Below are 16259 nucleotides of genomic sequence, written 5' to 3'. Positions count from 1 at the left end.
TCATATGCATTTTTGCTCCCAATTTAACATATATTTGAAGAAACAGCCATTTTAAAATATGGGAGTTGTGCAAAAATGAAGGAAAAATATGTCAGTTTTCCTCAAATAAATGCCAAGATGCTCTTTGGAATCATCCAAAGGTTTATTTTCTCAAAAGGCCCTATTACTTTTATTATCTGCCAGACATGATCTTGAATTGTAAGCTCACTATGGGCGGGAATCTTGTCTTCCAACTCTTTTGTATTCTTCTTCTAGTTACAACTTCTAGTAACAACTTCTAGTTATCGCCCCATATCCCTCCTACCATTCCTTTCCAAACTCCTTGAACGAGTTGTCTACACGCGCTGCCTCGAATTCCTCAACACCAACTATCTCCTCGACCTCCTCCAGTCTGGCTTCCGTCCCCTACATTCCACGGAAACTGCCCTCTCAAAGGTCACCAATGACCTCCTGCTTGCCATATCCAACAGCTCATACTCTATCCTAATCCTCCTCGACCTCTCAGCTGCCTTCGACACTGTAGACCACCCCCTTCTCCTCAACACGCTATCCGACCTTGGCTTCACAGACTCTGTCCTCTCCTGGTTCTCCTCTTATTTCTCCAGTCATTCATTCTCAGTCTCCTTTGCAGGCTCCTCCTCCCCCTCCCGTCCCCTTACTGCGGGGGTTCCCCAAGGTTCAGTGCTTGGTCCCCTTCTGTTCTGGATCTACACCCACTCCCTTGGTGACCTCATTCGCTCCCACGGCTTCAACTATTATCTCTACGCTGATGACACCCAGATCTACATCTCTGCCCCTGCTCTCTCCCCCTCTCTCCAGGCTCGTATCTCCTCCTGCCTTCAGGACATCTCCATCTGGATGTCTGCCCGCCACCTAAAACTCAACATGTCCAAGACTGAACTCCTTGTCTTCCCTCCCAAACCCTGCCCTCTCGCTAACTTTCCTATCTCTGTTGACGGCACTACCATCCTTCCCGTCTCACAAGCCCGCAAACTTGGTGTCATCCTCGACTCCGCTCTCTCATTCACCCCTCACATCCAAGCCGTCACCAAAACCTGCCGGTCTCAGCTCTGCAACATTGCCAAGATCCGCCCTTTCCTCTCCATCCAAACCGCTACCCTGCTTGTTCAAGCTCTCATCCTATCCCATCTGGACTACTGTATCAGCCTTCTCTCTGATCTCCCATCCTCATGTCTCTCCCCACTTCAATCCATACTTCATGCTGCTGCCCGGATTGTCTTTGTCCAGAAACGCTCTGGGCATGTTACTCCCCTCCTCAAAAATCTCCAGTGGCTACCAATCAATCTGCGCATCAGGCAGAAACTCCTCACCCTCAGCTTCAAGGCTGTCCATCACCTCGCCCCCTCCTACCTCACCTCCCTTCTCTCCTTCTACAGCCCACCCCACACCCTCCGCTCCTCTGCCACTAATCTCCTCACCATGCCTTGTTCTCACCTGTCCCGCCATTGACCCCCGGCCCACATCATCCCCCGGGCCTGGAATGCCCTCCCTCTGCCCATCCGCCAAGCTAGCTCTCTTCCTCCCTTCAAGGCCCTACTGAGAGCTCACCTCCTCCAGGAGGCCTTCCCAGACTGAGCCCCTTCCTTCCTCTCCCCTTCGTCCCCCTCTCCATCCCCCATCTTACCTCCTTCCCTTCCCCACAGCACCTGTATATATGTATATATGTTTGTACATATTTATTACTCTATTTATTTATTTATTTTACTTGTACCTATCTATCCTATTTATTTTATTTTGTTAGTATGTTTGGTTTTGTTCTCTGTCTCCCCCTTTTAGACTGTGAGCCCACTGTTGGGTAGGGACTGTCTCTATATGTTGCCAACTTGTACTTCCCAAGCACTTAGTACAGTGCTCCGCACACAGTAAGCACTCAATAAATGCGATTGATTGATTGATTGATTGATTGTATTGTACTCTCCCAATCAATCCATCAAGCATATTTATTGAGTGCTTACTGTGAGCAGAGCACTGAAATAAGTTCTTGGGAGAGTACAGTATAACATAGTTGGAAGACATGTTCCCTGCCCACATTGAACTTACGGACTATAGAGGGAGACAGGTATAAATATAAATAAACAAAGTTCAGAGAAGCAACATGGCTTAGTGGATAGAGCATGGGCCATAGAGTCAGAAGGACCTGGGTTCTAATCCCAGCTCTATCACTATCTGCTGTGTGATTTTGGGCAAGTCATTTAAATTCTCTGTGCCTCAGTTACCTCATCTGTAAAAAATGGGGATTAAAACAGGGAGCCCCCTGTTGGACATGAACCGTGCCCAACCTGATGAGCTTGTATCTAGTCCAGTGCTCAGTAAAGTGTCGGGTACATAAGTCCCGTGGGATGAGGGTGAGGTGAAAATTAGCATGGCCTAGTGGGAGAGCTCAGGCCTGGGATTTGGAGGACGTGGCCAGCTCTGACAATTTTTTGCCGTGTGTCTTCGAGCAAGTCACTTAATTTCCCCATACCTCAATTCCCTCAACTGCAAAAATGCCTATTCTCCCTCCTACTTAGACTTGGAGCCCTCTGCAGTGAAGGGACTACACCTGGCCAAAGTAACTTGTAACTACCCCAGCACTTAAAACAGTGCCTGACACATAGTAAGCACTAAACAAAACCATAATAAGGGTGTGAATCCAGGTGCAAGGGCCACACAGAAGGGCGTGGGAGGGGAGAAAACTCTCCATTCATTCATTCATTCAATTGTATTTATTGAGCGCTTACTGTGTGCAGAGCACTGTACTGAGTGCTTGGGAAGTACAAGTCGGCAAGATATAGAGATGGTCCCTACCCAGCAACGGGCTCACAGTTTAGAAGGGGGAGACAGACAACAAAACAAAACATATAGACAGGTGTCAAAACAGTCAGAATAGAATTATAGCTATATGCACATGATTAACAAAATAGATAGAATAGTAAGTATGTATAAGTAAAATAGAGTAATAAATCTGTACAAATATATACAAGTATTGTGGGGAGGGGAAGCAGGTAGGGCGGGGGGGATGGGGAGGCGGAGAGGAAAAAGGGGGCTCAGTCTGGGAAGGCTTCCTGGAGGAGGTGAGCTCTCAGTAGGGCTTTGAGCTCTCAGCAGGACTCCATCTTCTCTTCCAACTGATATCAGAACTCTACTAATAAGTCCCCCCTGTCCTTGAAGACTTTATCCCGGATGAACCCCTTGTCACTTTAGTCACCCATTGGTCCTTATTGACACTATGTCTACCTCTGACTATCACACGCCTACATTCGAGGGGTTCCAGCTCTTAAGAATCTTTTAGCCAGCTAATCAAGTTAATCAATTAACTAAACAACAACTGTGTGAAGAGCACAGTTTGAAACACTTGGGAGAATACAGCGTTTGTGCTGAACAAACTCAATTACTCTCCCCTCTTCAAAGCCTTATTGAGGGCACATCTCCTCCAAGATTCCTTCCCAAACTAAGCTCTCTTTCCTTTTCTCACACTCCCTTCTACATCACCCTGACTTGATCCCTTTGTTCATCCCCCCTCCCTACTCCTCAGCACTTATGTCCATATTTGTCATTTATTTATATTAGTGTTTCTTTCCCCGCCTCTTGACTGTAAGCTCCTTGTGGGCTGGCAATGTGTCTGTTTTTTGTTGTATTGTACTCTTCCAAGCACTTAGTACTGTGCTCTGCACACAGTAAATTCTCAATAAATGTGATTGAATGAATGAATGAACGAATGATCCCTGTTCTTGAGGAGTTTACAAACTAGAGGGAGAGAGAGACACTTAGATAAATCATGGGTAAGTGTGGTGACCTCAGCTGCTCAGTAGGTAGGGTTGAGGGGAGAGGGTTGAGCAGAGCAAAGGGACTGCCGTTTGAACCCTATATAAGGTACGACATATTGGGGCAACTGCGCTGGAGAGGGGAGAAGCAAAGTCCCTTGGGTGAGGGCCAAATCGGCTTCCTGAAACCAACAGTTCCTGAACTAGCTCAGTTGTGGAGAAGAAGAACTTTAGCATTAACAAATAGTTCTGCACCTTAAACACACACTGGAGAGCAAACTACAGAAACCTAGAAACACAAATTACAGAAGCCTTCATCAGTGTTGGGAATTGGAGGGTTAAGGGGAAGGACTAGAATGATCATGGTGAGGGGAGGTTAATCCAGGAAGGTGCACAAGAAACACTGCTGGGAAAATGATTTTTCTAGGATTGGGCAATAGTTCTGTCCGCAGTCAGTCGCAAGCTGAAAATGAGAGAAATGAGTAAACAGATTTTAGAATATTTCCGTAAAAAACCCACCTGTGGGAATTCCCCAGACCACATGGCTTGGCCCGTTTTCCTTTTGTGTTAAGGAGATAACAATTTGTATAAATATCATCTCTTCTTGACTGTGCAACAGAAGAAAAAGGTTGTACTTCTTGGTAACACAGCAGAGGTAAGGTTTTTTTTGGTTGCTGTGTTTGAATGAAACGTTTCCATCTCAGTGCATAACTTCTTTTGGTTGATAAAAAAAATGGGGTCCAGAACCCAGCCCTGACTTCTGGAGGAATCGTCTGTAGGCTACAGGAAGCATTTCTAGGACTTCTGCCTGATAAAACTGCTTAGAATTGTGAGAAACACACATCTCAGCATAACCCACTGTTTTATTTATTTTTGGCCATTCAGTCGATAAATACTCAAGATGAGAGCCCTAATCAGAGCAAATTAAACTGGACAGCCAGATTGCTGTCCCCAAACAAAACAAAATGGAATTTTGAAAAGCCTCAGGGAAAATCCCTGAGTGGGTCTCCTTGCTTGTCCTGCAGCTTGAGGTAGTCACAATGAAGCTCTTCATTTTCACCTTGTTCTGCTCTTTGGCCTTAGGCGCCCACAGCCAGAACTGGTTCCTGGATGCTGGAAGGTTTATAAAAGAAGCTGGTCAAGGTAAGATCCCTTGATGTGGGAAGGAGGGCCTTGGGGCACCAGATTGTCAGCCCTTGAAGGGCAGTGACTGTGGGGCTTACTGCTGCTACACTCTCCCAAGTGCTCACATCCAGGAGCCTCTTGATAGAAGCCACTGGTGATTTGGCTACCTCTAGGCAGTCACCATATAGGTCAACCAATCAATGGTATTTACTGAGCAGCAACCGTGTAGAGCACTGTACTAATCACTTGGAAAAGTTCAATACAACAGAATTGAGAGATGCAATCCTTGCCCACAAGAAGCTAGAGTCTAGAGACAGCATTCTTTCCCTTGGAAGGATATTCCTTCCTACTTAATGCAACTCTGAATATGTACCTAACTTGTCACTTGAGCAATTCTCTTTCTTACCCTGCCTTTGTCCAGAATATCATCCTGGGACGGTGACACTCCAAGCATCTAGGTTTTACCTTGCTGTTGAGCTACAGCTCCCTGAAAACTCAGATGTTTTTTAACTTGGCAGGTTCTGAGAAATCTTATTTTCCCTTTCTGATTGGAGGCTGCACTCCCCATAGAACATTATCAAGGCCCTATGTCAGATCACCCAATGATAGGGGGTTTTTTTGTTTGTTTTAGAAATCCTTCTGTCCTACTAAACTCTGTCCTGCTGCCTCCCCCATTAGATTGTAAATTCCATAAGGGCAGGGAGTGTATTTCTGGCTACAACTGTACTCTTCTAAAGATTCTAGACTATATGCTCCTTGTGGTCAAGGAATGTGCCCCCCAAGTCTGTTACATTGTACTCTCCCAAGAGCTCAGTACAGTGTTCTCCACAGTTAAGTACTCAATACATACAACCGGCTGATTAGTGCAAACCCTAATACCTCACTGGGGTTCAATAAGTGTCATTGAATGATTGACTGAGAAAGCATTTCCACATGGAAGGGAGGGACACTGAAGAGAACCAAACCCATGTCATTTCATTCATTCATTCAATCATATTTATTGAGCGTTTACTGTGTGGAGAGCACTGCACTAAGCACTTGGAAAGTACAATTCATTCTCAATGGCTAAAGGAAGATCAGAGACTGTTCAGATGGGGGAATGTGCTAAAATCCTGGATTCTAAAAATATAATTGAGCCCAGGTGGCTCTCAACCTGAGGAATAGATCCTCGCTAAAAATTTCCCTTCTAGCCGGTATATCTCCAGGGGTAGGTTTTGGATCAAAAGATGGCCCGCTTATGATTAAGCGCTCAGTGCAGTGTTCTGCACACAGTAAGCACTCAATAAATATGATCAATTGATTGAGGAGAGAGCCTGCAAGAAGTTTGATTCCCCAAATGACTTCCTCTAGGCTCATGTTTTCTCTGCAATTTCTTCTCTTCGCCCAGAGACCTGGGATATGTGGAGAGCCTACTCGGACATGCGTGAAGCCAATTTCAAAAATTCTGATGAATACTTCCATGCTCGGGGGAATTACGATGCTGCAAAGAGGGGGCCGGGTGGTGCCTGGGCAGCAGAAATCCTCAGGTAACTGGGCTGGCAGGAAGCTTGCCCCAGAATGGGGGAAGGGGTCAGTCAGGCCTGCAACTGGGGCAATATAAAGACACCGTCTATATTCCAAACTGGGGATCTCTCCTGCCAGCTGCACTCTCAGGATATTTCGCTGTGTCTTTGGGGAATGACTGGATAGAGGAATTCTGAAAACCCTGAAGACTGGAAGAGAGGCTAACCCTAGTGAGAGACTACCTGATTCTGGGCTGAGCCTGGAAATGGGAAGACAGGGGCTGTGGGGAAGCTACTGGGAGAGAGCCTGCATTTTCTTCCTGGCTCCTCACTCTGGAAAGCGGCTCCTCTCTGCCCCCATCCCAGTCCTGCTACTCAGAGTCACACAAACCCACAGGAATGGAACTGCAAGTGGATGGCACTGGGCTTTATCCCGTCCGCTCACCACTCTCTCTGTTTGCAGTGATGGCCGGGAATTCCTGCAGGGAGGCTCCAGTGGGAGGGGCGTGGAGGACTCGCTGGCCGACCAGGAGGCCAATCGCCACGGGAGAAGCGGCGGAGACCCCAACCACTACAGACCGGCCGGTCTGGATGAGAAATACTGAACACAAGTGTCCCCTCAAGTGTGGGTTTCTTGTCTCTGTTAGAGGCCCGAAACTGTGGTGCTTAATACATTTCACTATCGACAACCCCAATCTACCTGTGTGTGTCCTGGCCTGGATTTAAATAACCCACCTCCTCCCCAACTCTTCCTGTGCCCCACCCCTCTCTTAATAAGCCTGGTGACACTAAATGGCTGAGGTCAGCAACGTGAACAAGAGCAGAGCCTTTCCTCTGGGTGGAACAAACCCACCACGTTGCTTCCGTGATCATCAATGTGGATGATCCCATCAGCATCATTACCGACTCAATTTTTTTTATTGAATTTGTTAAGCGCTTACTTTTTGACAGATGCTGCTCTAAGTGCTGGGGTAGATACAAAGTAATCAGTCCTTGTCCCACATGGGGTTTATAGTCTTAATCTCCATTTTCTAGATGAGGGAACGGAGGCACCAAGAAGTTAAGTGACTTGCCCAAGATCATACAGCAGAAAAGTTTTGGAGGTGGGATTAGAACCCAAGTCCTCCAGCTCCCAGGCCCGGGTGTTTTCCACTAGGCCACTCTGTTTCCCTATGGTAACATCTCCCAGGATAACCAGTTTGCCAAATGTGGAGACTCTTGGGAGGATTCTATTGAAATCTCGGTGGAGGAAGAGTTATTTTTCTTCAACATAGCCAGCCTGGTAGGTGGGGCACATGCTCACTGCTGACAATGGCCAAACACTTTTGTTTCAGGGGTCAAAGGAGTGCAATTCAGAGAGTCTCTTACACCTCTGGGCAGATTTAGAACATCCAAGGCTAATCAGTGATTGGGAATTCAATCCCAGGTAGCCAGTTCTGAAGAGGAAAAGCTTCTCAGGAAGAAGGTGTATACAGAACTTACCTCTTGGACCTAGTCTACTTGTTGAGCTGTCAAGTTTCATTTAGTGCTGCAAGGGCAGTTTGTCTTTATGGTAGATAATAAGAACTGTGCTATTGGTTAAGTGCTGCGGTAGGGAGAAGATAATCAGATTGCACACAGTCTCTGTCCCACAAGAGGCTCACAGTCTAGGTGAGAAGGAAAACCAATAGTAATCCCCACTTCACTTTCAGGAAGCTGCATGGCCAAGTGGACAGAGTGTGGGCCCGGGAGTCAGAAGGACCTGGGTTCTAATCCCAGCTCTACCACTTGTCTGTGTGTGACCTTGGGCAAGTTGCTTAACTTCCCTTTGCCTCAGTTACCTGATCTATAAAATGGGATTAAGACTGTAAACCCCATGTAGGACAGGGACTGTGTCCAACTTAATTAACTTCTATCTACCCCAGAGCTTAGTACAGTGCCTGGAACTTAGTAAGTGCTTAATAAATACCATTCAAAAAAAAAAAAAAAAGGAAAGGACACTGAGGTACTGAGAAGTCACTCAGCAGGCAAGTGGTGGAACCAAGACTAGAACCCAGGTCCACTGATTCCCAGACCTGGTTTCTTTCCATTGTTTTATTTTTTTCTCCAGTGTCACTTAGCATTCCATGATGCAATGATTATCTGCTTAGTGCTGTATCTTGTATACATTTTCACACCAGAAGCATTAAGCTACCTATGGAAGGTGTGCCTGGCTGAGATGGTTGATATTTATGGATACCTTTTCCAGTTTCCCTCCCCATGAGGGTTGAGCAGTGATTTCTAAATATGGCTATTCTCCCCCCTAGACTGTAAGCTACTTGTGGACAGGGAATGTGTCTACCAACTCTGTTGTACTGTTCTCTCCCAAGTGCTTTGATCTCTCCTGTCGTGCTGTTGACCCCCGGCCCATATCGTACATCTGGTGTGATGCCCTCCCTCCTCAAACCCAACAGACAATTACTCCCCCCACTTCAAAGCCCTAATGAAGACATATCTCCTCCGAGAGGTCTTCCCAGACTAAGCCCCACTTTTCCTCATCTCCCATTCCCTTCTGCATCATCCTGACTCGCTCCCTTTGCTCTTCCCCATCCCTCAGCCCCATAATTATAATTTTGTTTATTTGTATTGATGTCTGTCTCCCTCTTTCTAAACTGTGAGCTCATTGTGGGCAGGGAATGTCACTGTTCATTATTGTATTGTAATACTAATAATAATGATAGCATTTATTAAGCGTTTACCATGTGCAAAGCACTGTTCTAAGCACTGGGGAGATTACAGGGTGATCAGGTTGTCCCACAGGGGCTCACAGTCTTCATCCCCATTTTACAGATGAGGTCACTGAGGCACAGAGAAGTGAAGTGACTTGCCCAAAGTCACACAGCTGACAAGTGGCAGAGCCGGGATTCAAACCCATGACCTCTGATTCCTAAGCCCGTGCTCTTTCCACTGAGCCATGCTGCTTCTCTATAATAATAATGATGGTATTTGTTAAGTGCTTACTATGTGCAAAGCACTGTTCTAAGCGCTGGGGGGGATACAAGGTGATCAGGTTGTCCCACAAGGGGCTCACAGTTTTAATCCCCATTTTACAGATGAGGTAACTGAGGCACAGAGAAGTTAAGTGACTTGCCTAAGGTCACACAGCTGGAAAGTGGAGGAGCAGGATTCAAACCCATGGCCTCTGATTCCCAAGCCTGTGCTCTTTCCACTGAGCCATGCTGTTTCTTAGTACATGCTCTGCACACAGGAAGCACTTAATAAATATCACTGAATGATTATCCAAACATTCAGGCCAGTGCCTCGTGGTGCTCTGGCTTCTACAGTGCCAGATCCATATACTCTGGAAACCTGTTCAAGTAAAACTGGTGTTTATTTCATATTATCAGCCATCATCAATGGTATTTATCGAGTGCTTACTATATGCAGAGTACTGTGCCAAGTTCTTGGGAGAGTATAATCCAACAGAACTGGCTGACACTTCCTCTAGACTGTAAGCTAGCAAGAAGCAGCATGGCTCAGTGGAAAGAGCACGGGCTTGGGAGTCAGAGGTCAAGGATTCTTATCCCAGCTCTGCCTCTTGTCAGCTGTGTGACTTTGAGCAAGTCACTTAACTTCTCTGAGCCTCGGTTACCTCAACTGTAAAATGGGGATTAAGACTGTGAGCCCCACGTAGGACAACCTGATTACCTTGTATCCCCACCAGTGCTTAGAACAGTGCTTCACACATAGTAAGGCACTTAACAAATGCCATCATTATTATTAAGCTCATTGTGGGCAGGGAATGCGTCCGTTTATTGTTCTACTGTACTCTCCCAAGCATTTAGTACAGTGCTTTTTGTGCAATAAGCACTCATTAAATACTATTGACTGCCTGACTGTCCACGACAAGCTCACAGCCCAGAGTGGGAGACATATATTAATATAATGAAATGATTGATGGTATATAATTTAAAAATATGAAACTTTGATAGGGCAAGGGCTCAGGGAGACAACGGAAGGGCAAATGGGTTGAGCTGTTTTTTTCCCGTGCCGATGATGGGTTGTGTGGAGCCATTCACGTTCTCTTGCCCGGTCTCCCAATGAACGACAGCTTCTGTTGCGAAAGTCTTGGTGGGGGGTACTTGAGTGGGGATAGAGAGAGTCTGGGGACATGGTACAGAATATCTCTGGGTGCCCTGTTAAAGCAAGCGCACAATGCTATTCCCTCATCCAGTTTATATGCCACTGTGGGTAGAGAAAGTGTCTGTTTATTGTTACATTGTACTCTCCCAAGCGCTTAATACAGTGCTTTGCCCACAGTAAGCACTCAATAAATACAACTGAATGAGTGAATGAATGCCCAGTGAGAAACTCACATCAGCTGTACAAATTACTGGGGTCTTTTCTGGAAACCAAATGGGGCCTAGAGCTATGGAACACCCCATCTCCTCCAAGAGTCCTTCCTGATAAAGCCCTCTTTTCCCCGGCTCCCTCTCCCTTCTGCATCATCCATGCACTTGGATCTGTGACCTTTGGGCATTTGATATTCACCCCATCCTCAACACCTCAGCACTCACGTATATGTCGATAAATTATATATTATGAATTATTTATGTACATAAATGGGTCTCACCTTCTAGACTGCAAGCTCATTGAGGATAGCTATGAGTCAAGGAAGTCTGGCAAGAACTGGACACCCTTTCTACCCAGGAGCAAAGCGCCTAAGCCCTGCATGTTCAAATCTTCCTTGCCCTCATGGCACAGATGCAGCGTGGCTCAGTGGAAAGAGCCTGGGCTTTGGAGTCAGAGGTTGTGGGTTCAAATCCTGACTCTGCCAATTGTCAGCTGTGTGACTTTGGGCAAGTCACTTAACTTCTCTGGGCCTCAGTTCCCTCATCTGTAAAATGAGTATTAAGACTGTGAGCTCCCTGTGGGACAATCTCATCACCTTGTAACCCCCCCAGAGCTTAGAACAGTGATTTGCACATAGTAAGTGCTTAATAAATGCGAAGCAGAGTGGCTCAGTGGAAAGAGCATGGGCTTTGGAGTCAGAGGTCAGGGGTTCAAATTACGACTCCACCAATTGTCAGCTGTGTGACTTTGGGCAAGTCACTTAACTTCTCTGTGCCTCAGTTACCTCATCTGTAAAATGGGGATTAAGATTGTGAGCCCCCTGTGGGACAATCTGATCACCTGGTAACCTCCCCAGTGCTTAGAACAGTGCTTTGCACATAGTAAGCGCTTAATAAATGCCATTATTATTATTATTATTACTACCTTTATACTTGCCTACTTTCCCCTTTCCTTGTCATTTATTTTAGTGTTGGTTTCCCTCACTAGAGGATTACCTCCTTGAAGGCAGGGATTTCACAGACTAATTCGATTATACCATCAGAAGCCCTGTAATGTATGCTTTGCACTCCTTGAATCTTCAGGAAGTACTATGGCTCTGCTGTTATCTGCTTTGTGATCTTGGGTTGGTCACTTCACTTCTCTGGGCCTCAGGTATCTCATCTGTAAAATGTGACAAGAGTCCGAGCCCCATGTGGGACAGGGACTATGTCTGACCTGATTAGCTGGTATTGATCCCAGTGCTTAGAATAAGGCTTGGTACATAGCAAGTGCTTGACAAATACTATTATTATGAGAAGCAGCATGGTTCAGTGTAAAGAGCATGGGCTTTGGAGTCAGAGGTCATGGGTTCAAATCCCAGCTCCGGAACTTGTCAGCTGTGTAACTTTGGGCAAGTCACTTCACTTCTCTGTGCCTCAGTTTTCTCATCTGTAAAATGGGGATTAAGACTGTGAGCCCTGCCATGGGACAACCTGATCACCCTGTAACCTTCTAGACTGTGAGCCCAATGTTGGGTAGGGACCGTTTCTATATGTTGCCAACTTGTACTTCCCAAGCGCCTAGTACAGTGCTATGCACACAGTTAGCGCTTAATAAATACAATTGATTGTAACCTCCCCAGCACTTAGAACAGTGCTTTGCACATAGTAAGTGCTTAATAAATGCCATCATCATTATTATTATTATTACTACTGAATGGTTGATTGATCCATCCTTTGGGCTTGGCTTGGAGGCTGCCTCTTCCCTCCGATCCTGCCTCTGTTATGGTGTTGTGGGAGGGGGGCTGGAGTAATATTAATAATAATAATTGGTAATTATTATTACCAATGCTTACCAAGTGCTTACTATGTACCAAGCTCTGTTCTAAGTGGTGGGGTAGATACAAGGTAATCAGGTTGGACACAGTCCTTGTCCCAGATGGAGTTCACAATCTTATTCTCCATTTTACAGATGAAGGCAGGGTCTTCCAAAGCTGTTGTACTGTATCTCCTAAACGCTTAGTATAGCACTCTGCACATAATAAGCGTTCAAAACATAGTACTGATTGGATAATTGGAACAAGCAGCGAGGACCCATACCCTCAGTCCAGGCACAAAATTGAGGTGTTTGATTACTTCTTCCTTATTTGGATATTCATAATTCTTCTTGGACTTTTCAGTCTAAATACATTGCAATATTTCCATCTAAATATAATCTTGTTGCTCAGAAACCAGAGAAGAGTTTTAAACACACACAAATGAAAAATCAAATATTTTGGATATCAATCGTTGCATTTTTATTCATAAGACTGGCCTATTACACTTTTGGGTTATGAGGACTGTTCCAGGATATTGATGATTCTGCTAGATAAACCTTATAAAATTACAGCCAACATGCTAAAGCTTAAAGATATTGTGTCCAGGATGAATTATCACTGCCCAGCAGTAGAGTTGACTCATTAATGACTAATTACACTCTGTTTTCAGGACTCACATAATTTAATTATTCAGTAAGGTTGAACTATATTGCCCTAATGGGGAAAATTTCAGTTCCAATTCTGTGTTTTGGATTTTTTTATGACATTTGTTAAGTGCTTACTATGTGTCAGACACTGTACTAAACGGTGGGGTAGATACAAGCTAATGAGCTTGGACATAGTCTATGTCTCATATGGAGCTCACAGTGTTAATCCCCATTTTTCAGATGAGGTAACTGAGGCAAAGACAAGTGAAGAAATTTGTCCATGGTCACACAGCAGACAGGTAATGGTGCCAGAATTAAGAACCCAGGTCCTTCTGACTCTCAGGCCCATTCTCTATCCATTCTCCAGGCATGGTGCTTCTAGTTTTAAAAAGGCCTTCCAAAATCCAAAATCTTTTGCAAAGTCTGACTTTTGGGGTTTAGATTTTAAGCTCCTTGAGGTTATGTCTTTTACATTGATTGCATTGTCCCAAGTGCTAAGTACAGTGTTTTACACACAGTAGATGCTCAAGAGATATAATAATAATAATAATAATAGTAATGATGCTATTTGTTAAGTGCTTACTATGTGTCAAGCACTGTTCTAAGTGCTGGGGTAGATACAATGTAATCAGGTTGTCCCACGTGGGGTTCACAGTTTTAATCCCCCTTTTACAGATAAGGGGACTGAGACACAGAGAAGTTAAGTAACTTGCCCAAAGTCACACAGCTGATAAGTGGCAGAACCAGGAATAGAACCCATGACCTCTGACTCCCAAGCCCATGCTGTTTCCACTAAACCACATTGCTTCTCTATGAATGACAATGCTAAATGCAGTGTTTTGCCTTCAGTAGATGCTCAATAGACATAAATGATTGAGAACTAAATTCAGTGCTCTGCACAGTAGATGCTCGTGATATGAATAACTGGATGCTTAGTAATGATAATAATAATAGTAATGGTATTTGTTAAGTGCTTACTATGTGACAGACACTGTACTAAGCACTCAGTTGGGATGGATACAAACGAATTGGGCTGGGGTTTATAAAAGCAAATCAAACTGGACATAGTCCCTGTTCCTCACAGTGCTTCTCAATCTATTCCCCATTTTACAGACGAGGTAACCGAGGTATAGAAAAGTGAAGTGACTTGCCAAAGGTCACACTGCAGACCGTGATGGAGCCAGGATTAGAACTCCATGTTCTTCTGATTCCCAGGTCTGTGCTCTATCCACTACTCCATGCTGCTTCCCATGTGCTGTTAGCCCATTGTTGGGTAGGGGCCGTCTCTATATGTTGCCAACTTGTTCTTCCCAAGAGCTTAGTACAGTGCTCTGCACCCAGTAAGTGCTCATTAAATACAGTTGAATGAATGTGCTCTGCACAGTCGGTGCTCAATCAATCAATAATATTTACTGAGTGCTTACTGTGTACAGAGCACTGTACTAAAATGCTTGGGAGAGAATAATACAACAGAGTTGGTAGACACTTTCCCTGCCCACACTGAGATAAGCAGCTTGGCTCAGTGGAAAGAGCACGGGCTGGGGAGTAAGAGGTCATGGGTTCGAATTCCTGCTCTGCCACAAGTCTGCTGTGTGACCTTGGGCAAGTCACTTAACTTCTCTGAGACTCAGTTACCTCATCTGTAAAATGGGGATTAAGACTGTGAGCCCCATGTGGGACAACTTGATCACCTTGTATCTCCCCCAGCCCTTAGAAAAGTGTTTTGCACATAGAAAGCGCTTAACAAATGCCATCGTTATTGTTATTATTATTACAGAGCTTACAGTCTAGATATACACGAACAATTGAGTGCTTAGTATGGGCTCTGCACTTTAGGTGTTCAAGATACATGCATGATTGCAAAACAGCTTGGCACAGTGGATAGAGCACGGGCCTGGGAGTCAGAAAGTCATGGGTTCTAATCCTGGCTCCTCCACTTGACTGGAGCTGTGTGACCTTGGGCAAGTTGCTTCACTTTTCTCATCTGTAAAATGGTGATTGAGACTGGGAGCCCCATTTGGGACAGAGATTTGCTTGTATCCTCCCCAGTGCTTAGTACAGTGCCTGGCACAAAGTCAGCGCCTAACAAATACCAGAATTATTATTAATTATTATTGAGCACTTGGTAAGTTTGTTATGGGCAAGGAACATGTCTGCTGATTCTGTTGTATTCTCTCTAAAATGCTCAGTACAGTGCTCTACACATAGTAAGCACTCAATAAATATGATTGATTGATTGATTAGTACAGTACTCTGCACGCAGTAGATCGGAGACTAGGAGCCCCGTGTGGGACAGGGACTGTGTCCAACCTGATTTGTTTGTTTCCAACCACCCTCACCACCCCGCAGCACTTAGTACTGTGCCTGGCACATAGAAAGCACTTCACAAATATCACATTTATTATGTTCAATAGAGACAAATGATAGAGCGCTTAGCACAGAGCTCTGCAAGCATGATATGTTCAAGCTATATGAATACAATGGTCGCTCCACAGACATACATGTACAGAGCTCCACACACTCTAGGCACTCAAAAGATACCACCTCCACTGCCTTAGAAAGAGCATCACACATCCTCAGTAGAGCAGAATGGCCTAATGGATAGAGCATGGGCCTGAGAGCCAGAAGATAAAAGGTTCTAATCCCAGCTCCATCACTCATCTGCTGTGTGACCTTGGGAAAATCACTTCACTTCTCAGTGCCTCAGTTACCTCATCTGTAAAATGGGGATTGAGACTGTCAAGCCCACATGGTGTAGGGACTGTGTCCTACCCGATTTACTTGTATCCACCAAAGGATTTAGAACACATAAAAAGCACTTAACAAATACCATTATTATCAATATTAATAATACTAATTAGTATTTCACCAAGGACAAGCAGTGTACACTCCATCAGCATTCAGGAAATGGTCAGAATGGATTAGCTCTCCGGGGTTACCCTCTTCCCAGCAGCCACTTTTGAAATCTACCTCCCCATTGGCTCTCCACCTGAGGTGGAGGAAGCATCCATTTTGCAGTTGCCTTAGTAACTTAGTAACTTTCGGCACTGCGCTCTCTCTAAGTGAAAGGCCATAAACGGTCCCTTCTGTCTTCATCACGGATTCATATTTGCAT

The 16259-nt window shown here is 45.1% G+C and overlaps 1 protein-coding gene across 2 annotated transcripts; it reads left to right on the top strand.

Annotated features, from left to right (window-relative positions):
* The first annotated feature begins 4397 nt into the window (after window positions 1-4397).
* LOC119943888 (serum amyloid A protein) lies at window positions 4398-7334 on the top strand. Of its 2 annotated transcripts, XM_038765075.1 has the most exons (4): window positions 4398-4419; window positions 4848-4907; window positions 6277-6415; window positions 6855-7334. In XM_038765075.1, the coding sequence occupies exons 3-4, from the start codon at window positions 6288-6290 to the stop codon at window positions 6994-6996; spliced, it is 270 nt and encodes an 89-aa protein (XP_038621003.1). In that variant the 5' UTR covers window positions 4398-4419; window positions 4848-4907; window positions 6277-6287; the 3' UTR covers window positions 6997-7334. The 2 variants fall into 2 exon arrangements, with proteins under 2 accessions (XP_038621003.1, XP_038621002.1); XM_038765074.1 differs by lacking the exon at window positions 4398-4419 and having other exon boundaries at window positions 4805-4907.
* The last annotated feature ends 8925 nt before the right edge of the window (window positions 7335-16259 follow it).

Source organism: Tachyglossus aculeatus, chromosome 22 (assembly GCF_015852505.1).
Source record: "Tachyglossus aculeatus isolate mTacAcu1 chromosome 22, mTacAcu1.pri, whole genome shotgun sequence".
NCBI lineage: Eukaryota > Metazoa > Chordata > Mammalia > Monotremata > Tachyglossidae > Tachyglossus > Tachyglossus aculeatus.
Note: the sequence above shows the minus strand (reverse complement) of the source record. Positions and strands in the feature narration are given on the sequence as shown.

What these genes read in the sequence shown, in the direction of transcription:
- LOC119943888 (XM_038765074.1), top strand. Translation starts at nt 4,805, where the DNA reads ATGAAGCTCTTCATTTTCACCTTGTTCTGCTCTTTGGCCTTAGGCGCC. An exon ending in TATAAAAGAAGCTGGTCAAG is followed by an intron (nt 4,908 to 6,276) that starts GTAAGATCCCTT and finishes CTCTTCGCCCAG; the next exon opens with AGACCTGGGATATGTGGAGA. An exon ending in TGGGCAGCAGAAATCCTCAG is followed by an intron (nt 6,416 to 6,854) that starts GTAACTGGGCTG and finishes CTCTGTTTGCAG; the next exon opens with TGATGGCCGGGAATTCCTGC.